The 23,295-nt window shown below is 38.3% G+C and overlaps 1 protein-coding gene, 1 non-coding gene and 1 pseudogene across 3 annotated transcripts; all 3 read left to right on the top strand.

Moving 5' to 3' along the window:
• The first annotated feature begins 2,102 nt into the window (after positions 1-2,102).
• Positions 2,103-5,837, top strand: LOC104773321 (uncharacterized). 2 transcript variants are annotated; one of them, XM_010497900.3, is made up of 12 exons: positions 2,103-2,263; positions 2,342-2,767; positions 3,036-3,346; positions 3,473-3,550; positions 3,644-3,746; positions 3,840-3,928; positions 4,058-4,169; positions 4,327-4,380; positions 4,470-4,518; positions 4,608-4,708; positions 4,797-4,912; positions 5,299-5,837. In XM_010497900.3, exons 2-12 carry the CDS (start codon positions 2,357-2,359, stop codon positions 5,660-5,662), a joined length of 1,788 nt encoding a protein of 595 aa, XP_010496202.1. In that variant the 5' UTR covers positions 2,103-2,263; positions 2,342-2,356; the 3' UTR covers positions 5,663-5,837. The 2 variants fall into 2 exon arrangements, with proteins under 2 accessions (XP_010496202.1, XP_010496203.1); XM_010497901.3 differs by having other exon boundaries at positions 2,113-2,263; positions 2,324-2,767.
• Positions 5,838-15,818: 9,981 nt separating this feature from the next.
• LOC147925477 (small nucleolar RNA R71) lies at positions 15,819-15,925 on the top strand. The gene has a single exon (XR_015585610.1). It is a non-coding gene; the product is annotated as a small nucleolar RNA R71 (small nucleolar RNA).
• Positions 15,926-20,894: 4,969 nt separating this feature from the next.
• LOC147925478 (uncharacterized) lies at positions 20,895-23,259 on the top strand (annotated as a pseudogene).
• Positions 23,260-23,295: the final 36 nt, after the last annotated feature.

The following is a 23,295-nucleotide window of genomic DNA, read 5'->3' on the forward strand; positions in this document are numbered from 1 at the left end:
AAGTTTAGTCCTTTTATTTGTAATAATTTCGACCCTAGAAGGTCCTCCGCTGCTGGATCGTTATATAAGGTCCCTTCTCAGCATTGTAACCTTTCAAGTTTTTATGAAATAAAATGAGAGTTTTCTTAGGTTTTCTTCTGAGATAGAAGTAACCTCCCTTTTCTCCTTCTTCTTGTGTGTGATTCCTTGAAGACTGAGATTTGACTTATCATAGATCATTTCACAGATCTGTGTGGCGTCCTTCAATCCACCCATCTATCTCTTCATCTTCTACTGCTACCGAATAGACAGAACAGTGTTTTCAACCATTTGTCTATTCACCATCTCTTCGTTGCGTTCCATCTATCATCCAACAAATAGGCAGAGCAGTGTTATCAACCATTTGCCTATTTCCATCTATCCATGTGGGTTCCCTCATCTGGGTTCCTATATCACTATTGTGCAAGATGGTTTATTTGTTATTAGTAGTGCATTGACTAAGATTAGAGAAACTATAAAGATGTAGTACATGAACTTGTACAAGAAGCGATATAATCGATACAGAGCAATACGAAGGAAATCAAACCATGGATCTAACCAACTATATGAACGGTCTAGGATTTGAAATTCCTTAACAACATGCCTATTTTGGAGATATTTGTCAAGACCCACGAGTAAAGAAAGAAGTGATTCAATGAGTAGCACCAAGAAGTAGCTCAAGGCATATCAAAGTTGCCATTTTGGGAGCTGAGTGCCTTTAATGCTCAACGGTCATATTTTCCTCAGATTTTGCAAACTCTCCTAAGCCTCATAAATGACCCTAGACGTCCCAAAATCACATCACTTCCAGCCCAAGTTGTCAAGACTCAAGCATCACAACTTTCCTAATTTGACTGATTCTCTCATTCAATTTCTAACTGCCATTTTTCATTTATTATTGAGATTTCTTGTATTTTACTAGCTTATTACCCTTGTAGTTGTAGATGAACCTATATAAGCTCACATTCATCATTTATAACATTCTTCCATCATTTTAGAAATTATCTCAATACACTTTAATAAGTTTGTTTTACAAAGAATTGTCTTTGTGATTTTTCATTTCAAGTCAAGTGTGGATTCACTTCTCTTGTGTGATTTGCGGGCTAAATAACTTGTCGATTCAGGTTGTTTAATTTGTGTGTTGATTATGGATTCATTCAACAAAACCTCCATTTTCCATTTCTATCATTGCTCATCGACCATCGAAGCTTCGAGTATTTGCTTTCGTTGATTAAATCATTGGGTGGATTCCCATGTTTGTATCATGAACCGTTGTTATGATGAATTTGATCTATTTACTTCATAAGCAAAGATAAATCACCTCGAGACTGAGCTTTATAAACTCTTTGAAGAATATCGAAAAAGATTCCTTTGACTCCAATTGTGAGTTTTGCAAGAGCAGACTCTTATGTTCCTAAACAAGGTCGAGGAAACTTGGACGTATATAATGTAAGTTTCCATTCTTGTAAGTTTAAGTACTCTGATTTTATGGGCTGTTTTAAGTTTCTAACATGGTTAAATTATAATGATAGATGACTTGTTTGATTTGGATGATGTCCCAGATTATATGGAAAAAGGAAAGTCGGCTTTGCGTATGTATTTAGAGGAACCAAAATTAGAAATGAAAATCATCCTCAATTGAATGTTTTGCATTATTGGAGAGAGAACAAACATTGTTTTGGCCTTAGACATTCTTATCATTCTGATAACTAGTAGCTGGTAACTCTTCCTTGAATACTGGAGCTCATTTGATTTTGAATCAACTTGGACTTTTTTGATTTTTCTTCATAAACCCATTTGCGGATTGCGAACTTATCCGCTAGGTAGTTTTCATGCTTATAAGTGGAGCCTCTATAGGTTATTTAATTAATATAAATAATTTTTTTTGTAGTCCTGAGTTGGACCAGTATAATAATTTATTTTGTAGTCAGACTTCTAAGCTCCTAAACTAAATTATTTCTAGTATCGCAAAATTACAACGATCGTAATTTATAAACCGCTTCATATGGATGTTATTATGGGCCTAAACGGGCTTAGCATTAAAAAATAGCCCATAACATGCAAAATAAATGGGTTTAATTGTTAATTTCGTTTAAACGACGCAGTTTCTTGTGTCGCCGATCTTAGCTCATCTCTTCTTTCCACAAGCAGACCTAAATGACGAACAAAGATACCGGTTAGGACGGAGTACTCCACCGGAAAAGTTAATTCTCGTTCTCAACGGTGCCGGAGGAGTAGAGGAAAGGTAATAGACAGGTCAATAGTTAACTTTCTCGTTTCAATTTTGTGATTGGGGGCTTTATAGGTTGAAATCTGAATTCAGGGTGATCGAAACAAAATGGGTAAGCATAGGAAGAGAGATGCTGATTTGGAAGACGATACTCCATCTTCAGCATCGTCGTCTTCGTCTTTCTCGTCATACAGCTCCTACGAGTCTGATTCGTCTTCTAGAAAACGGAGGAAGAAGCAAAGGGAGCGGCGGGAAAGTGACGGAGGAAGTTATGAGAGAGAGAAGCGGAGGAAGAGAGAGAAGGAGAAGAAGAGGAAGAAGATGGAGAGGAGGGAGAGAAAGAGGAGAGATATGAAGAAGAAGAGGAGGAGCAAGAAGCGTGATTATGAGTCTGATTCTGAGTCACAGTCTGGTTCTGATGATCCCATCTCCGATGAAGAGAGTTCACAGGATGAGCCTGAAACTGTGGTAAAAGAGATGCTTTTGGAGTTTCCTAATGTTGGCAGTGATTTGAAACAGGTAATGAATGTGATACTTCTTTACTCTAGATAGGTTTGGTTTATGAGTAGTAGGATTTGTGGTGAACCTGAATGTTTATGTCCAATATCTCTGTATGTGCTAAGATTTCGAATTTCATGACCTTTTTGTGTAGCTGGTGAAAATGATACGTCTTTCCCCGAACTAGATCTTAGTAGTATTTTATAGTGAATCTGAATAATTGCTAGTGCTATGCCTCCAATGTCTTTGTTTTTTTTTTGATATATCGAGTTTATGTTCTTTTTTGTAGCTTTTGAAAATGATAGATGATGGGCAAGCGGTTGATATAAAGGGTATTTCCGAGAGCGCTTTGAAGAAGCGGTTGAAGAAGCTGTTTCTTTCTTTAAAGCTTAAGGAACGTGGTGATAGAGTCTTTTTATTACCACCAGGTGCTTCTCCTTCTTTAGATTTGGTGGGGCATCTTATAAAAGGCGGAGAAGAAGAAGTTGAGAAAAACTGTGATGATTCTGTCCCATTAAAGAAGACTGAAAAGGTTTTGGCAGATGAGAACGATTTAGGATCGAATTCAGCTGATGATGATGTTGCTGGTCCAAAGAAAAGGTGATTCACGCTTTCTCTTTGTGGTTCTTTCTAGTGTGCTTCATATTAATTAGTTATCCTATTAGATCTTAAAGTGGGTATAGACTCTAGAGGATAAAACATGATGGTGTTATAATTTGATTATAGGGTGATTGGACCTGCAATGCCATCCGCTGAGTTACTTGCTGCTGCAGCAAAGCTAACAGAAGCTCAAGCTGAACTTAGGTACTTTTAAATGATTATTAGCTCTAAGATTATCATTCTTTATTATTTTATGTTTATTAAACCGTTTAATCAATATTTATTAATATACCTCAGAGAAGCTGAGCTAGCAGAAGATTCAGAATATTTCATTGGACCTGCTCCACCAGCTGTTGTTGCAGAAGTTGCATCATCTAACGAGGCAGAGCGATTTGAAGAGGTTCATAGTTTTCCTTCTGGCAATATAGATACAGTTCTTTGTTTTCAAATTTTATTGATAATTCGTTAGAGTAGCATCTTATACTCCTTATAGGTGACCCGGATTATGGAAGCTGAACCTGATAGTCCATACGATGTCTTAGGAGTAAATCACAATATGGCTGCTGATAATATGAAGAAGAGGTATGGATTCTGTTACACTTTTGGAATCAAGAAAAATGGTTATTAGTCACTAAATAACTGCGCTCAATCATTTTACACAATTTTACGCAGTCAGTTGCATAATTTGATATAGACAATTATGGTTTGTAGGTACTGGAAGCTGTCTCTTCTTGTTCACCCAGACAAATGTTCTCATCCCCAAGCCCAGGAAGCTTTCGTTTTACTGAATAAAGCTTTCAAGGAATTACAAGATCCAGAAAAGGTGAGATAATGAATCATCTAATGTCTGGTTATTTTTCAATATGCTCTCAGAGACTTACTGAATCATGTGGGCATTCACCATCTATTTATGTATATTCCCTTAATACCAGCTCTTTTATTGCCCTTTGTTTTATATCTCTAATGTATAATGTCTACAGAGAAAAGCAATGGATGACAAGATTAAACTTAAAGAGGAACAAGAGGCATTTAAGGTTTGTAATTCTGCCTGATTGATCTATGTAATCTTTTGGGATAAATCTGTTGGTCTGGCTTACAAAGACACGGTATTCTTGCTCTGCAGGCTGAATTACGCTCAATGCAAGAAGCAGCACAATGGAGAAGATCTCAAGGTGATGATGAGTCACTGTGTTATGCAGGCTCCCTAATCTCTTTCCCTTTATGGGATGAAAATATAATGCTGTTTTTCTTGGGCTTTCAGGCATATCAATGGAAGGTGATGCAGAGCTGCTGGCAGCAACTGAGGTTAAACCTATACCTAAAAGAGATGAGTGGATGACCACCCTTCCGCCTGAAAGAAAGGTGAGAGATCGACAATTACATTGGTAGAAAAAGGTTTTTAACTATTGGTTAGGGTAAAAATTTATATGTATCTCGGGTTCTTCTGCAGGTTGGAGTGGCCGTGCAACAATCAACAACATTTAGCAGAAATGCTAGAGAAGGACGCGGAGACACTACAGCTTGGACAGATACTCCTATGGACAAAGCTGAAAGAGCAAAGATGAAGTAAGTTAACGCCAATTTTGTCAACCTTTCGCTCGCATTTGTTAACGACATTTCACGAGGTTGTTTTGTAATAAAAGCAAAAATCACATTGGTTCTATTTGAAGAAGTTCAGCTGCTCATACTTAAGCTATAGAGGTCTACTATAACTAGCCTAGGACTGAATGCAGCGGATTGTAGCTGTTGTGAGTTGGTTAAAGAACGTTAGTAAGGGCTGGATTTTATAGGGCTGTCTCTGCAGATTGTTGAAGGATAGTTGATTTTTAAGGGTTCAGGTATTTGGTTAAGTGGCCCTCTCAGAAATTAGATCTCTCTGTTTTGCGATTGTAGGAATTATGAAGTTTCATAGCTTTGTTCTTATTTTTGTTCTCTTCTGGTGTTCTTATCAGTTACTTGGAGGCATACAACAAGGCGAGTGCGCTTGCATCAAACGAAGGGGAAAATATGAAAAGAAGCATGGATGCTGAGCTTGTGGACAAGTATAACAAAGAGAAAAGAGCAAAGTCTCTGGTAGAGAAGCACAAAGAAGAGTCTACTTCTTCTTCAAGCCGTCTGAAGAAGAAGACGAAGTTGTCTTCATCAAAAGAAAAAACCGAAAAGGACGAGTGGGTGGGGAAACATCCGTGGAAGCCATGGGACCGTGAGAACGACCTCACTGCCGGGAGACAGAAGGTGAAACTTGATGCTGAGGGTATGGCTGAAGGTTTGGCGTCCAAGTTTTCTTCTGGGAATTTCCAAAGAAGCTTTCTTTGAAGTGAAAAGCTTGTTGCATGTAACTTGTTGACCATATAGATATGTATCTAATGAAGTTTTTCTTTAAACTGAAAACATTACCCAGAAATTTTTTTTTTCTCATTTGCAAACTGCTACATGTGAACATGATTGGACACATGCTTAATAGTTAATACAAATTAGTAAGATTATAAAATCTGAGTTAATGTTGCATAGTTAATACTTTTTATACGTTCCATATATTTCTCTGAATAATAACATAAAAAGGAAAAGTTGGCTAGTAACAATTTTTTTTTAATTGACCAATTAAAAATGAGGATGGGTAGAGTGTTTCGTATATTTCCTACAAGTACGACCAAGAAAATCCTTCTTCCTACATGATATTTTAAAGGTTAAAAAAGTATTATCAAACTTTTATCACTTGAAAAAGTAATTCCTTTAATCAATTTTACTGAATTTTTGTTTCTCTACTGCTCTACATTCTTATATATGAAGGGTATGAAGCAGCACTATTATTCTTGTTAAAATCCAATCTTGGATTTCTTGATTTCTCTTATCAATTTCGTTTATGTAAACCGGTTGGCTTGATAAACCGCTGAGCTCACAGCTAAATTCCAGAAACGAAAACACCACACCTGAAGAATTCTGAAAAAGCGGCAAAGGATAGACCGAACCTGAAAAATCAGCTCAAGGCGTGTCAAGAGATGCATTCATACATACGTGAGCGTTAATGTCTCTCAAGATCGCTGCCTTGGAACACAAGTAATTACCGAAAAGTGCAAACTATGATATCATGGTTTGTAATTGTAACGGCAGCACGACGATGGTGAAGACTTGGTCGGGAAAAATAGAGATGTGGCAGCGAGGACACAGAAGATGGAGAATCTACTTTCCATTGCCGTTGGAGCCACCGTAGCTAGTTGGTGGGTGAAGACGATGATGAGTACAGATACCGTCGTAATGCATGTGATGATCATGTACATATTGAACATCATATTACTAAGAAGAAAGAAGAGCAGCGAGCGGCAACGAATATGCCTTTGAGATCATCATCTCAATCTTGAGAAGGCTTAACCTTGAGAATACGATCCTATCAAATCTTGATATATATATATATTTTACTAATGGTTTGGTATGGCTTAGTTTCCAACGAAACTTTCTTTCAGTTTTTAGTGACTATATAGAGTATTGAATTCTTCCTATGGAATGGCATCCGCGCGCGTGTGGGAAGGTGATAGGAATATCCGAATTCTCGTGTTTCTTCTATGGATGATATAAAGAGATATTATGTTTGATAAATAAAATTTTTTGAAGAATTGTTAGAGTTTTTTATAACTTTGTTGATTACTTTTTTTACAAAACGTCTCCCAAACAATTTCTGTATTTTAATGATTTTTTTTATGACTTGTGAAAAAAATGTATAGAATCATAAACTAATAACATAATAATTCAATTCATTAACAATTTTAGATTCTTTTGTTTTAGTTGAATAACACAAAACTTTATAAAAAGATTCAACAAAATCCTAATTGAATAACAACAGATTCTACATAACATTTAAATTATTAAAACTTTATTTAAATCACAAACCAATATATAACACAACCTTAACTAAATGAAAAATACGTTTGAAGAATATGAATGATCGCAAGTCACCTCGAGCGAGCAACATCAATTACTAAAATCATTAAAGTCTTTCTAAAAACCAGGACCACCTTCAAGTCCCTCCAAGCTAGCTATTTTACACCTCACATGGAAAATTATGCATATGTAGACTATCTAGTCTGAATTCTATTACTATCACAAAAACTTAATTTATGATTATATTTCTTGTGGAAGTTACTACTATTTTTAATCTTATTAGATGAAACAAGATTTAATTAGTGGTGTGTGAATGATGTATGCAATGGTGAGATATGAATGGAATGATGGATGTGTGTTTCAATTCCCCTTATGCTATTGCAGTACAAGAGGTATCAATCCTAAATGAGTGTTTGTGAACAATTAAGATATGCATATGAATCTAAGTTAAGACAAATGTAAAGATTGTTTGTCACTAAAAATCCTAGGAAGAAAATGTAAAATGCAGAAAATAAACTACAAGAGCTAACAACTAGATGCAGATGAAACTGAATGATTGAAACAGTGATAAAGCAAGAACAGAAACAGAGACTACTACTAATGAACTAATGCAAGATAATTAATGAACTGAAAACTAAATGTATGCAACTGGAATGAAACAGGAATGAAACAAGACAAACACAAATCATAGACACAGAGTTCTAGGGATGAACTCGAGCAGCACTCGACCGAGTGTAGGTCGAGTGGGTGGTCGAGCTAGACTAGATGCAGAAACAGAGCAATGCAATAAAAACAGAGTAATGCTAAATCCAATCAAACAACAAGCAAGCAACAGGATTAAGACTAAGATTTCAATAAACAAAGAAGGTCCTGAGGATGGATTCATGGGATGGACTAATCATTGTGGTTATCTAACTTGGTCAACAAATCTCAAGCAAACTTTGAGCTAACCTCTAGACATATTAATCTAAGACAAGTTTCTCCCACTCTCATGGTCAAGAAACAATCAAACCTATGCAATTCTAGACTTGTTCTCACACAGTAAAGAATCTACACAAGCAGGCATTAAGCAATACATCTCAAACCAAACAAGACCTCTAATCTCTTAGCAAGCCTAATGGTAAGCTCTAGATCTAGCCTTATGTATGCTTCCTAAACATTGGTGTGATACTAAGAAGCTTGAAATCAGACTCTACCCTCTCAGATATAGAATCAGCATTAAGATCATCTACCCTAGAAGAGATCTACAACAATCAAGCTTGACCAAGTCACACAAACCACAAGATCAATCCATCCTAACCCATCCTCAAGATCCTAAGGAAACTACTCACAACAATACATGGTGATCAAAGTCAAAAACCCAGAAAATATTGAAACTTGCATTATTAGAAAGATTAAACAAAGATCTTCAATATTGATGAAAGGATGAAACTCAAATTCTCAATATCTTGAAAGTTATAGAACCAACAAAATATAAGAATCTAGTCTTCTTTTTTAAGGAAGTACAAGATCTTAAAAATAAAAATGCAAAAGGAATAAAACTAAAAAAGGTAAAAACTAGGTTTAGGGAATATCTAAAAAGTTGCACACTTTGGTGGCTGCAGGTACAAGGCCTTATATAGGTGAGGAGGTGGAAGCCCTAAAAATAGAAAAAGTCAAAGTAGTCAACGGCTCGGTCAACTCGACTAGTGCTCGGTCGAGTCCATGGTCGAGCTGGCTTCTCTCGTGCACACTCCACTCGGTCGAGTCCATCTACCCACTCGGTCGAGTGCTTGGTCGAGTCGGACTCTGGACCTTGGTTCTTCAGCCTTAACTCTCTTGCTTTCCCTTCAAGATTGCTTCACTTCTCCTCAGGATTGTTTCCATGCTCCTTAAGCTCCAAAATCACCTGTTTATGCATGAAAAGATGCAAATGCAATGCAACTAAACTCTAATGCATGATTAGTCCTAAAGCTACACAATAATGATGAAAATGGCTAGCAAAAGATGCAAAAGATGTGAATAAACTAAGGGAAAACATGGTAAAATATATGAACATCAACACCCCCAAACTTAGTCTTTGCTTGCCCTCAAGCAAATAATCAAAGACAAAAGAAGGTAGGTGAGGTTTGAAAGTGGGATCTCAGCTCCTAAAGCTTGCAAATAGACTATCTAGAATCAATGTCCAAGTTACTAGTACTATGATGCAAGTTGAATGAGCTATACTTAAAGACTTTAGACAAGCATATCACAACCTTCACTGATTTGAGCCTTAGACATCCACATGCATTCAAATCAACCATTTCCTTTAACATTCATTAATCAAGAACATGAATCAATTCTATGCAATGCTTAAACTCATTTGGCTTGGCAGTAAAAGGTTTAGAGACAATGATGGTCTCTTTTTAGAGTAGGGCTTATCAATATCAAGGTTCTCTCATAAAAAATGAATTGAGCTTTAGAAGAATGCTAAAGGTAAGAACACTTAGACACATACAAGAACAAAACCTTGTCTATCCAAAGGCACCCAAAGTGTTTATCCTATCAATCTAAACCCAATTGGTCCTAGTGCTACCCTTTAACTTCTTTTCTTCTTTTTCACCCTTTTCTCTTTTGGTTTTAAAGTCTTAGGAGAGGTTTCTTATTTGATCTTTCTAGTGGAATGGGGGATTCTTACTTATTTGCTATGGTTCTCTTTTCTTCTTATTCTTAAGACATATAAGCATTTTGCTAGACTTCTCTTTTCTTTCTTTCTTTTCTTTAACTAGAACCATCTTTAAACAACCTTATTCTTCCCATTCTTTCACTAGACTTTAAATTTACTTAAACACATTCCCCTCCTAAAGACTCTAACCTTTTCTTTCTCTTTTTCCTCTTTTCTTTTCATGACAGCCAAGTCCCAAACCCAACAAGTGAACCACCTAGTCCTATCTAGTTTGAAAAATGCAAACTAGAACTACACAAGGCTTTACTCTTGTCAGTTCAAACCTAACACTTTCTACCAAGCTCAATCCCAAAAATAGGCCTCACACACACAAGAATAAACATGGCTTGAAAGAAGGTTTGGTTTAGGGGTAGGGGAACTGATTCTTAATGAGGAAATCAGCTACTTGGATCAACAAGTGTGGTAAAAAGGAAAAAGATGATCCAAATATGTATGTGGTATCCATGAGTTTAAAGCATTGCACACATTGATAATTGAAAGTCAATATTAGGTTCTTATAAATAGGAAATGGTTTCAAATCTCAACATGCTTCAATTTAGACCAAATGCAATGTAGGAATTCAAGGCTTGGTTCAATCTTATTCTAACCACTCAACTAGCATCAAAGTACTATTAACTTGGGCATTGATCCTAGTCTAGTGAATAAACAAGCTAATAAGGGAATACTCATCATAGATCCCTAATGCAAGTACTATACAATCCTACATGAAACATGCTAAACAAGATCCTAATGTGCAGTGCAAACTACATGAACACTCTTTTTTTTTATAAAGATTTTTGCAAAAATTTTCAAATTTTTAGGGTTTTTCTATGCCTTAGATGATTATGCAAGTGCTAACATGATGATGCAAGTGCTAACATGATGATGATAAAAATTTGAAATAAGAAAACAAAACACAACATCAAATGCTATCTCAAACCCTCCCCCAAACTTAAATCACACAGTCCCTTGTGTGAAAGAAATTTGCTTGAGGATTCAAGACTTAAAACAAAACACAACATATGAAATGCTATGGTATATACAATGGTAAGGTGATAATGTTACCTCAAGGATTGGAGAAGAAGTTGTCCACATCCTCCTGCATACTATCAAAGGTGTAGCTGGGATCCTGCTGGTGACTGGAGGAAGGTGATTGGGGCAGCTCGACAATGCCAATCGACCGTGACTCGGTCGAGTGCATGTCCGAGTGGGGGGGTCGAGCTGGACCGCGAGTCTCCATATCTTGAGTCTGGTACTGCTGGTACTGATGGTATTGTGCTGGATCCATAAAGTATTGGGGTGGTATGGGGGGTAACCTGGATAGCCTGGATAAGCAGCTGGAGGTGGGAAGCCAAATGGTGGTCTAGGCTGGAACTCGGTCGAGTGGCTCCAAGGTGCTCGGTCGAGTGGGTGCTCGAGTGACCCGGTCGAGTGCCTCGAAAACTGTTGTTCTCGGGTACTTGAGCTCCTCTTCCTCTGATTTGGCTCATACATTGAAGCCCTAGCTGGTTCCACAGGGTTTGCAACTCTTGAAAGTGCTCTAGTTGAGCCACTTCTCCTCAAAGAGCTTGATGGAGTTGGTGAAGAGTTTCCACTCTTCAAGTCAGCAACTTCCTTCTTCAGGCCTCTAATGGACTTAGCCATGTTGGTCACCTTCTTCTTGAGCTTGTCAAACCTCTTCCCATGCCATTTGTTCCACTTTTGCAGCAATGTCAACCTCTTGCTATGCTCTCTCACTCCTCTACTATCCCTTGGATTGGGCTCATAGTTCTCAAAGTAGAACTGCTCCTCTCCATCACCCATCTCTACATCTCCAACTGAATCAATTCTAGGCTGTACTACTCCATCAAATAAGTACTCATCAGCTGGCCAAAAATCAATGTTGGCTCCTTCTTGAATGGTAGTGAGCTCTTTGTTTGGTAGGATCACTTGTTTCTTCCCAACTGTTGGCAGCTCAAAGTTAAAGATATGGTTTCCTTGATGCATCTCCTTGGCTAGGATGAGTGTAGAGGTTAGGTAGCTGGAATCAATCCATCTTGGTGAGACCCCTTCTCCTCTAAGTGGAATGTTAGCAGCTTGAAGAATTGGAGTAATGATGCCTCCAATGGTAAGTGCTCCTCTTGAACCCTTGTTCTCAAGCTTGCCTACCCAACTTCTCAAATATATCATATGGTCTATCAGCACCATTGCAAGATCAGTCTCCACAGTGCTACCAAGGATGATGGTTCCATTCCTTGCTTGAAAAAGAACTCCATTGAGAGCCAAGTCAATCATCTTTAGCTCTCCCTCATTGATGTTTCCAGTTTCCTTCCTAGCAAAGAAGGTGTTGGCAAGAGCTTTGTGGTAGTACCTCAAGACTGGGCTCCTAATCCTTGAGCTCTTGGAGTTGGAGGATGAGTAGAGCTTGTTATCCCCAATGGTTTCCCACACAGCATACAGTTCTTCTCTTGGCACAATCAAGCTCCTATTGCTTCCAACCTCAAAACCAAACACATCAGCCAGCTTCTTCATTGAGAGCTCATGCTTCTTCCCTTTGATTGTGAAAGAAATGTGACCAGCTCCTACTACAGCATCCTTCCTCACATATGTGTGCAGCTTGACAGTGGCTAGGAACTCACAGCTTTCCTCTCTATACCCCTCCATACAAAGCCCCATGAACTTGTAAGGCTGCTCTTCTCAAAGAGACACTCCACATCTTCATCAATGGCAAGCTTCTCCATGGTCTCCTTATGTGGATATCTGGTTCCCAAGAACTCCATCCTCATGAAAGCATCATAAAGCTGCTTCTTTGACAATCCACAAGACTCAGCTTCTCCATCATCCATTAGTTCTTCTTCCTCACTTTCTTCTTCCTCACTCTCACTTTCACTCCCTTCTTGTTCAACCTCAACAGCTGGCCTCTTTCCTTTGGCCCTTGCTCTCCTCATAAACTCATTGAGTGTTGGCTCCCTTTCCTCCTCTGATTCAGTTCTCTCAGGATCTTCCTCAACAGCTGGGTTTCTGGAACTCGCACGCTGGCTTGGTCGATCACTCGGACGGCCACTCGGTCGAGTAGATGCTCGAGTGGGACGTCGAGTGGACCTTCCAGCATCCTCTCTTGATTCTAAATCAGCATCATGACGACCCTTAGAGATTGCAGCTGCTTGCTTGGACTTCTTAGTGATCTTGGAAGACATTTTTGAACAAAAACTGAGAGGAATAAACTCAAAGCTTAAAGTTAATAGGTTAGTGACCCAAAAACTAGAAAGAACTAAGCTTTGAGCAAAAGATGAACTTGAGAGAGACTTTTAAAGCTTGAATTTAGATATTTTGAGCAAATGAGAGAGTGTGAGAGGTGTGATCTCGTGCTAGGAGTATATAAAGAAGCTAAGGGGACAAGGAGACAAGGGTGGAGCGTCCATACCATTCAAATTTGAAATGGGAATCTTTGACCTGCTTTTTGGCTACCACTCGACCCCACACTCGACCAGCACGTGGTCGAGCTCCTTGACCAATTTGAAGTTTCAAAATTTTTCTTCCTTTTCTCCCTCCACTCGATCGTTCTAGAAGCTTTGGAAACCAAATGGGCCTTAATCCTTACCCAGCTCGATCGAGTACTTCTCGTGGCCTGGTCGAGTGGGCTTGCGAACCTCTTGCCCAAGTCCAAATCTCTTCTTACCCAACTACATTCTTAATAAAAAGCCTGTCCAACAAAAACATAAAAGAAAACACATCAAAACTACTAACAAATTAAACCATATTTACAAAGGATACCTTAGGGACTTCCTCCCTAGTGAGCTTGTTTAAAGTCACTAAGCTTGACTTTGATTTCCTTCTTAGACTTGATCTAGATACCAAGGAGGTGATGAAATCCTCCCTGGAACCTCTTGGTCACTGTGAAGTTGATCCTTGATCACCTCACCCTTAGCACACAAACCATATTTCTTCTTGATTTTGAGCCTTGGTCTTGCTTTCCTCAAAGACCTTTTGTTCAGCTTTACTTGAAGATCCTCAACCATACTAGTCAACTCTTGAACTGACCTCTTAAGCTTTTCCACAGAATCCTCTTGAAGTGGGAGCTCAGCTTTTGGAGTTGCCTTATCACTTAACCCTTCTTGACCACCTTTGTCCTTGATAGTAAAAGGCTGGTCATCAATGGTGGAAAGGTTGGTTGGATTGTAGATATTGAACTTCATAACTACATCTTCAGCAATGTTCAAGGTCACAAGACCTTCCTTGACATCAATAACTGCTCCAACAGTAGCTAAGAATGGCCTCCCTAGTAAGATTGGATCTTCAGGCTCCTTGTCCATCTCTATCACCACAAAGTCAGTGTGGATCCTTGCTCTTCCTATCTTGATTGGGACATTCTCTAACCTCCCAACTACCTCTCTATTTGTCCCATCAGCTAGGCACACATGGAGTTTAGTAGATTTGAAGTCAGTTCTCCCAAGCTTTTGAGCTATGGAATATGGCATGACACTTGTTGAAGCTCCCAAATCACAAAGGCATTGATTGTAGTGGAGGTAACTGATTGTGCAAGGCAAGTAGAATGGCCCTGGATCCTTAAGCTTTATTGGAATGATCACTCCTCCAAGGTTCTCAAGATCCTTCTCATCTTGAGCTACATCCTTCTTCTTTGACAAATCAAGCAAAAAGTCTTTGTAGAGAGGATATGGATCATACTGTTCCAAGGCAGGTCCTCTCTCCTCTTCTTGGTAAGCAATGGTGATCTCTTGTATGGCCAACACTTCCTCAACAACAGATTCTTCAATCACAACCACTTCCTTCAAATCCTTCTCTTCCTCTTGTTGCTTAGCCATCATCTCCTTTCTCTCAATGATTTCCCTAAGCTCCTTAATCTTTTGTGCTTTGAAACGTCCTGGGAATGGAAGAGGAGGCTTGTAGGCAGGAGGAATGTACTTGGCAGGTTTGTCAGCCTCGGACTGTCCAGCTCGATCGACTCGAGCACGCACTCGATCGAGTGGCTGCTCGAGTCCATGGTCGAGCTCAGGTGCGAGCTCCAATTGCTTGTTACAAACATCACTTGGGGCTTCAGTAACTAATGAATTCCCCCAAACTTGAACTGCACTGTCCTCAGTGGCTTCTGCCTCATGAACTTGAATGGCTTTGGCTGTGAACTCCCTTGGATTTTGGACAGCTTTTCCAGGGAGTTGGTTGGGTTTTGGAGCTGAAGAAGAGGCTATGTTACTCTCCATGTACTTAACTCTGGAATTCAGACCCTCAAACTTCATATTCAGATTATTGTATTGAGATGTGAGCCTTTGGTTTAGCTCAGCAAACTGTTTGGCTTCCTCTATCTTCCCTTGTGTTTGACCAATCAACAGCTGTTGTACCATGACTCTAAGGTCTTGTTCCTGGCCTTGGTTAGTCTGAAACCCTGGTGGGGGACACAACTGGGGCTGGAACACCTGTTGCTGTTGTTTGGGGACATAGTTTTGGTGCTGTTGAGGCTGTTGAGGAGGGTAGACTTGATCTTGTGGGTTGGCCACATTTGTGCTCCTATAGGACAGATTATTGTTCCTAAACCCTCCTTGGTTATAACCCTTGAAACCTCCTTGGTTTTGCATATAGCATAACTCAGCAAACTCATTCTCTCCCTCTTGAACTGGAGGCTCCTCTTCACTAACAAAGTGAATAGACTTTTGCTGACTGAGCAAGATCCTATCAAGCTTTTCATTCACCATTTTCAGATCCTTCTTGTACTTGTCTTCTTGATCAGTTGATGATGACCTTATGGTTCTGTCATAGTCCTCATTGTAGTTCCCATCAGACTGTGCAAGGTTCTCTACTAACTCCCAGCCTTCTTCCACATTCTTATTGAGGAAGTTTCCATTGGAGGCTGTATCAAGAAGCATTCTGAACTTGGGAAGCACTCCTCTATACAATGTGCTCAACAAAGACTCCACACTGAAACCATGATGAGGACACTGAGTTTGGTACCCTTTGAACCTCTCCCAAGCTTCACAAAAGCTTTCATTACTCCTTTGAGCAAATCCAGAGATCTCATTCCTTAGTCTTGCTGTCCTAGCATTGGAGAAAAACTTGGCCAAGAAAGCCTTCTTGCATGCATCCCAAGTAGTGATTGCACCAGTAGGGAGAGTCTTTTCCCATAAATGAGCCTTGTCCCCAAGTGAGAAAGGGAACAACCTCAGCTTGAAACCATCTTCACTTACTCCATTGATCTTGGTAAGACCACAGATTCTGTCAAACTCATCAAGATGATCTAGTGGATCCTCCATAGGCAATCCATGGAATTTATTGGCCTGAATCATTGAGATCAATCCACTCTTGATCTCAAAGTTGTTGTTGGCAACAGTTGGTGGCACAATGCCAGCTCTTTGGTTGTGAGTGTTGGGTGCATCTCCAGCACCAATGTTCCTTGGTCTCTGAACCTGATCCTGTTGATCCATAGCTACTATAACCTCTTGTTGTTGCTGAACAACTCTCCTTTGCTTAGCTCCTAAACTCTTGGTCTTGTTGTTGATGTTGTCAATAGGCCTAAGAAGATTGTCCTTTCCTTTAGACCTTGTGTGCATTAACAGACACAGACGATTTGTGCTAGGCAAGCGACTGAGCACAGGCTCAAGTAGGAGGTCAAGTCGACTGGAAAATGATGGTTATAGAGATCCGGCTTCTGGCTCGAGCAGGTGCTCGATCACGACTCGGTCGAGTGGTGGTCGAGTGACTGGTCGAGTGGTACCTGAAATGGAACTTCAACCCAGAAACAGAAGATTCGAGTACAGCAACCTCACAAGCGTATAAAAGAACATAATCTTAGACTAATATGGATCCTAAATGTCACAAAAACACACTCAAATGGGCAACGGCGCCAAATTGAAACAAGATTTAATTAGTGGTGTGTGAATGATGTATGCAATGGTGAGATATGAATGGAATGATGGATGGGTGTTTCAATTCCCCTTATGCTATTGCAGTACAAGAGGTATCAATCCTAAATGAGTGTTTGTGAACAATTAAGATATGCATATGAATCTAAGTTAAGACAAATGTAAAGATTGTTTGTCACTAACAATCCTAGGAAGAAAATGTAAAATGCAGAAAATAAACTACAAGAGCTAACAACTAGATGCAGATGAAACTGAATGATTGAAACAGTGATAAAGCAAGAACAGAAACAGAGACTACTACTAATGAACTAATGCAAGATAATTAATGAACTGAAAACTAAATGTATGCAACTGGAATGAAACAGGAATGAAACAAGACAAACACAAATCATAGACACAGAGTTCTGGGGATGAACTCGAGCAGCACTCGACCGAGTGTAGGTCGAGTGGGTGGTCGAGCTAGACTAGATGCAGAAACAGAGCAATGCAATAAAAACAGAGTAATGCTAAATCCAATCAAACAACAAGCAAGCAACAGGATTAAGACTAAGATTTCAATAAACAAAGAAGGTCCTGAGGATGGATTCATGGGATGGACTAATCATTGTGGTTATCTAACTTGGTCAACAAATCTCAAGCAAACTTTGAGCTAACCTCTAGACATATTAATCTAAGACAAGTTTCTCCCACTCTCATGGTCAAGAAACAATCAAACCTATGCAATTCTAGACTTGTTCTCACACAGTAAAGAATCTACACAAGCAGGCATTAAGCAATACATCTCAAACCAAACAAGACCTCTAATCTCTTAGCAAGCCTAATGGTAAGCTCTAGATCTAGCCTTATGTATGCTTCCTAAACATTGGTGTGATGCTAAGAAGCTTGAAATCAGACTCTACCCTCTCAGATATAGAATCAGCATTAAGATCATCTACCCTAGAAGAGATCTACAACAATCAAGCTTGACCAAGTCACACAAACCACAAGATCAATCCATCCTAACCCATCCTCAAGATCCTAAGGAAACTACTCACAACAATACATGGTGATCAAAGTCAAAAACCCAGAAAATATTGAAACTTGCATTATTAGAAAGATTAAACAAAGATCTTCAATATTGATGAAAGGATGAAACTCAAATTCTCAATATCTTGAAAGTTATAGAACCAACAAAATATAAGAATCTAGTCTTCTTTTTTAAGGAAGTACAAGATCTTAAAAATAAAAATGCAAAAGGAATAAAACTAAAAAAGGTAAAAACTAGGTTTAGGGAATATCTAAAAAGTTGCACACTTTGGTGGCTGCAGGTACAAGGCCTTATATAGGTGAGGAGGTGGAAGCCCTAAAAATAGAAAAAGTCAAAGTAGTCAACGGCTCGGTCAACTCGACTAGTGCTCGGTCGAGTCCATGGTCGAGCTGGCTTCTCTCATGCACACTCCACTCGGTCGAGTCCATCTACCCACTCGGTCGAGTGCTTGGTCGAGTCGGACTCTGGACCTTGGTTCTTCAGCCTTAACTCTCTTGCTTTCCCTTCAAGATTGCTTCACTTCTCCTCAGGATTGTTTCCATGCTCCTTAAGCTCCAAAATCACCTGTTTATGCATGAAAAGATGCAAATGCAATGCAACTAAACTCTAATGCATGATTAGTCCCAAAGCTACACAATAATGATGAAAATGGCTAGCAAAAGATGCAAAAGATGTGAATAAACTAAGGGAAAACATGGTAAAATATATGAACATCATTAGACAAAGTTCATTGTAGATGTATACCTTCTTAATATTATGACATAGGTAGTTTTTCCCTTTCATTCTGGTTTTATATAGTGCAAGGTTCTCTCTTTTCATAGTTTGATCACGTGGAAAACCTTTTTTGTCCATTCTGCCATGTCCATAATATATCAACCACTAGAGATCCTCGGTTTCATTTTCATAATGTGATGATGTTACCATACTTGTTGCAAGAGTATCTATTGAGCCATCTTTAGTTGTCATATAATCAATGTCGGTGACCGTATGTTTGTCAAGCCCGACTAAGCGCATTTCACCTCATTAATAGAATATATCGCCTACTTGTACTCTAGGAACTGTACAGGTCCTCTTTTTCATAGTAGTTTGGACCCCCATAAACCTCCAATTAGCGTCTGCCGTTGTAATGATGTCTTTCGAGAGTTTAAGCTGGCATAATCTTCGCTAAGCCACATCAAACTGCATAAAAACCGACTATACTATCTCATGGTTTCTGGTTTCTCTCTCTGTTTTAGTTATTCTTGAATCAAAAATTTTAACGTCTGCAACCGTTCTGCTATTGGGATCTTCTGTCTTACAACAGCAGAACAGTTGCAGGTGTTATAAAATTTGATTCAAAGATAACTGAAGCAGAGAGAGAAACCGGAAACTATGAGATAGTGGAATCAGTTTTGATGCGGTTTGACGCGGTTAGACGAAGATAATGCCGACTAAAACTCTCGAAAGATATCCTTACAACCGCGAAAACCAATTGCAAATTTATGAGGGGTCTAAACTAATATGAAGAAGAGGACTCATCCAGTTCCTCGAGTACAAATAGATGATATTTTCTATTCTGGGGTGAAATGTGCTTAATTGGGCTTCACAAGCATACGGTCGTCGGCATTGATTATATGACGGCTAAAGATGGCTCAACAGATACTCTTGCAACAAGTATGGTAACATTAGGACAATATGATAATGAAACCAAGGAACTTCAGTGGTTGATATGTTATGGACATGGCGAAAAGGACAAGAATGGTTTACCTCGTGAATTGAAAATAGGGAACCTTGCACTAGATACAAATAGAATGAAAGGAAATGATGTTAGAGTCATCCAAAGGCAGAAACGACCCCTATGATAATATTAAGAATGTATATATCTACGATGGAGAGTAAAGAAAAACCCTCTATTTAAAAGAATTTTAGGATGATGCGTTAGATGAACTTTCACCATAGAAAGTTGTAGTCATTAAGAACCCCATATTTTTTTCTTACAATTCAATGTATCTTATGATTTACTCATTGATTTTTTTTGGGCACATTTGTCAGAAAAATCTTTAAAATGAATGGAAAATATCTATATTGTCTTTTTAAAATAAGATATTTTACATATGTGTAATATATTCAGCTATTTTGAAAAAGTTGAATGGGTACAGCTAAAAATAATGAATCATATAATTAAATGTTTGATTGTTTTAATTTAGATACTAGTTACGGACCCATACATACGTGCGGGGTTATGTTTATAAACAGTTATATATATATATATATATATATATAGTCAAACTCATACTAATTGAGATTTTAGTTTGATTTTGATTCAAGTTCTTACATGATTCATTATTTTGGTTCAAACTCATATGTTTGATTTTGGTTCAAACTCATATGTGTGATTCATGATTTTTTTCTTACAATTCAATGTATCTTATGATTTACTCATTAATATTTTTGGGGGACTTTAATCTCTTATGCCCTTATGTCCAACATATCATTCTATACTATCCACATTTTTTCTATATACCCTTGTACCTTTACAATAAACCTATATCTCTGTTTTGCCCTTTTTATTTTCTTTTTATATAATTTAAATAAACTATGTATTTATATATATTTGATAAAAAAAAACTAAAAAACAAACCAATCAAATTAAAACCTAATCGCATCTCCTCCTCCCCATCCGTACAACCCACGCATCTCCAATTCCACCATTGAAGCTCCATTGAAGCTCGTATTCAGGTAATTTCTGGGTTTATTCTACTGTTTTTGTTCAATTTCAACGTGTTTGAAACTTGTTTATAGTGTAAGAACAAGTGTTGATGTTAGATTTGTACAACATTTGTGTTTCTATTTGGGGATATTGTTTAGATTTCTTTTAAATTCGTGTTCTTGTATGTTTATTGGGTTCATCTTGTTAATTTCATTTGCTCAAGTCTATTAGACTCAGATTACGTTTATAATTTATGGATCTAGGGGTTGAATCGAGCTATATGACATTAGGTTTCCTCGTATCTGCATATTTAGGTACAACTGATACAACTAGGACAACTGATACAACGATTACAACTGATAATGAATAGAAAGCGAGAAATATTCTGATGTTAGGGAATTTTATTCTATTTTCAGGGGATAATGAATAATAATCTTTGCACATTCATTCATTTTGATTATGGGGGTAATTATTTGAACAATGGAGATGAAATACAATGGATTTCAAGAGAAGATGTTCGTCATGCTCTTTTGATGAAGGCACCTATTGAGGAGGTTACTTTTTCTGCATTGGTTGATAAAATATGCAGAAAGATGATGGTAGATGCAGCGACGAAGATGAAATTTAGTTACATTCCAGTTTCAGTGAAGCCTAAGAAACCAATATATATCTTCGATGATGATGATCTTTCGTGTTATCTAGAATGGAATCAAACTGAATTCAATGTAATGCATGTGGAGTTGGAAAAAGATGACGAACAAAATCATGGTTGTGAGCAAAATCGAGTTGGTGAAACTGGTGAAGTTGGTGAAATTGGTAACGTTGGTGAAGTTGGTGCAAGTAATGCGGAGGAGTTGATTTCATGTGCAAGGACTCGTATTGGTGATGGTATCATGACTCTTTATGCAGGTGAAACGTTTGAACATAATGAGCTGGTTCAAAACGATGACAATGTCGCAAGTGAAGAACAAGAAGACGTCATTGTTAACGATGATATGGTGCAAGTTACAAAGGTACATTTGGAATGGTAAGATGGTGTGAATCTGACAATAGGTCAATAATTTAGAAGTAAGAAAGCAGTACAAGATTTAGTTGAAAAATGTGCACATAAGAACTGTTTTGAGTTTGTTATTGTGAAGTCGGATCCGAAGTTGTACGTGGTAAAATGCAGTGAATCAAAAAAGGGTTGCAAGTGGTCTTTACGAGTTGCGAAGCTTCAGAATTCAGATTGTTTCTCAGTTAGAACTTACAACAAAATTCATATGTGTTATCGTTCAACAACAAGTACAAGCAGAAACAAAAGGAAAGGCTCACAACGATTAGTAGCATCTGTTTTGCGTGAGGAATATCCATGTAAGCTTAAGACTCCAGTTCCTAAAGATCTCATCCCTTTGATTCAAACAAGAGTTGGTGTTAAAGTGTCATACTCCACTGCATGGAGAGGAAAAAAGCAAGCTGCTAGTGAGGTTCGTGGTAGTCTTGAGGAAAGTTACAAGATGTTGTATTCTTATATGCACATGTTAGAGGTAGTGAATCCAGAAACTGTCTCATGTGTGGAATTAAACGAAAAGAATAATTTTAAGTACTTATTCTTCGCGCTGGGAGCTTGCGTTGAAGGCTTCAAGGCTATGAGACAAGTGATCATTGTGGATGGAACCCACCTTAAGACTGCACAAGGTGGAGTGCTTATTGTTGCTACAGCTCAAGATCCTAATCATCATCATTATCCTATTGCTTTTGGTGTAGTCGATGGTGAAAATTACTTAAGTTGGAGTTGGTTTTTCAATAAGTTGAAATCAAGAGTACCAAACGCCCCTGAACTTGTGTTTGTTTCTGATAGAAATCAAAGCCTTATCAAGTCAGTAGCTGAGGTGTATCCATTGTCTCAACATGGTTATTGTATATATCATTTGGCTCAAAATGTGAAAGCAGCATGCAGTAACGTCAACAAAGACACCGTTGGAAGAAAATTCATAGAATGTGCTAGGTCTTATACAGAAGGTACGTTCAAAACACTTTATCATGATTTTAGGATAAGGTATCATGCTGCAGCGGTATATCTAGATTCACATGTTGAAGAAAAAAAATGGGCTAGATGTTATTTCCCAGGAGCAAGATACAATATAGACACCAGCAATTGTGTTGAATCTATTAATGGTGTTTTCAAAGACGCAAGGCAATACTTGCTCTTACCAATGATCGATGCTATTGTTGGGAAATTGGCTGAATGGTTTAACGAACATAGGAAGACTTCTGCATCAGTACCTCCATCGCAGATAATGGTGCCTCTTCTTGAGAAAATATTGCACCAGAGATGTGAAGAAGCGAAGTTGTTACCGATGTATGAACTAAATAGCTTCTTATTGGAATATAATGTCATTGGAGTTGATGGTAGCGGTTATTTGGTAGACCTAAAAAACAAAAGTTACTCTTGCAAGCAATTTGATATTGATAAATATCCATGTGTGCATGCAATAGCTGCTGTCAGCGAAGCATCTAAGAGTGTTGATAATGAGTGTGAACTACATGATTTATGCTCCAAATATTATCGGATGGAATAGTGGTCATTTGGCGTATTACCGGACAATATATCCAGTTCCCCATATGTCTCAGTGGATTGTACCGGAACACATACAACAACTGTTTGCCTTTCCTCCACCTTATGCCCTGAAAAAAGGAAGAACCAAAACAAAAAGGTTTAAATCAGTTGGAGAACATGGGAAAAGGAAGAAAAGATCTATGGGACGCATGTACGAGTACTTCCAGAGTGGTGGTAGTACTGTATAACTGTATGTTCTGTTTTTTGTTGTGAAACTCGTTTGT

Source organism: Camelina sativa, chromosome 16 (genome assembly GCF_030686135.1).
Source record: "Camelina sativa cultivar CO46 ecotype springtype chromosome 16, ASM3068613v1".
In the NCBI taxonomy this organism is placed as follows: Eukaryota; Viridiplantae; Streptophyta; class Magnoliopsida; order Brassicales; family Brassicaceae; genus Camelina; species Camelina sativa.

Bases quoted from the DNA above. Each gene is read 5' to 3' on its own strand.
- LOC104773321 (XM_010497900.3), top strand. From the start codon at position 2,357: ATGGGTAAGCATAGGAAGAGAGATGCTGATTTGGAAGACGATACTCCA. The intron at 3,347-3,472 runs GTGATTCACGCT...ATTTGATTATAG, and splicing joins GTTGCTGGTCCAAAGAAAAG to GGTGATTGGACCTGCAATGC. The intron at 3,551-3,643 runs GTACTTTTAAAT...AATATACCTCAG, and splicing joins GAAGCTCAAGCTGAACTTAG to AGAAGCTGAGCTAGCAGAAG.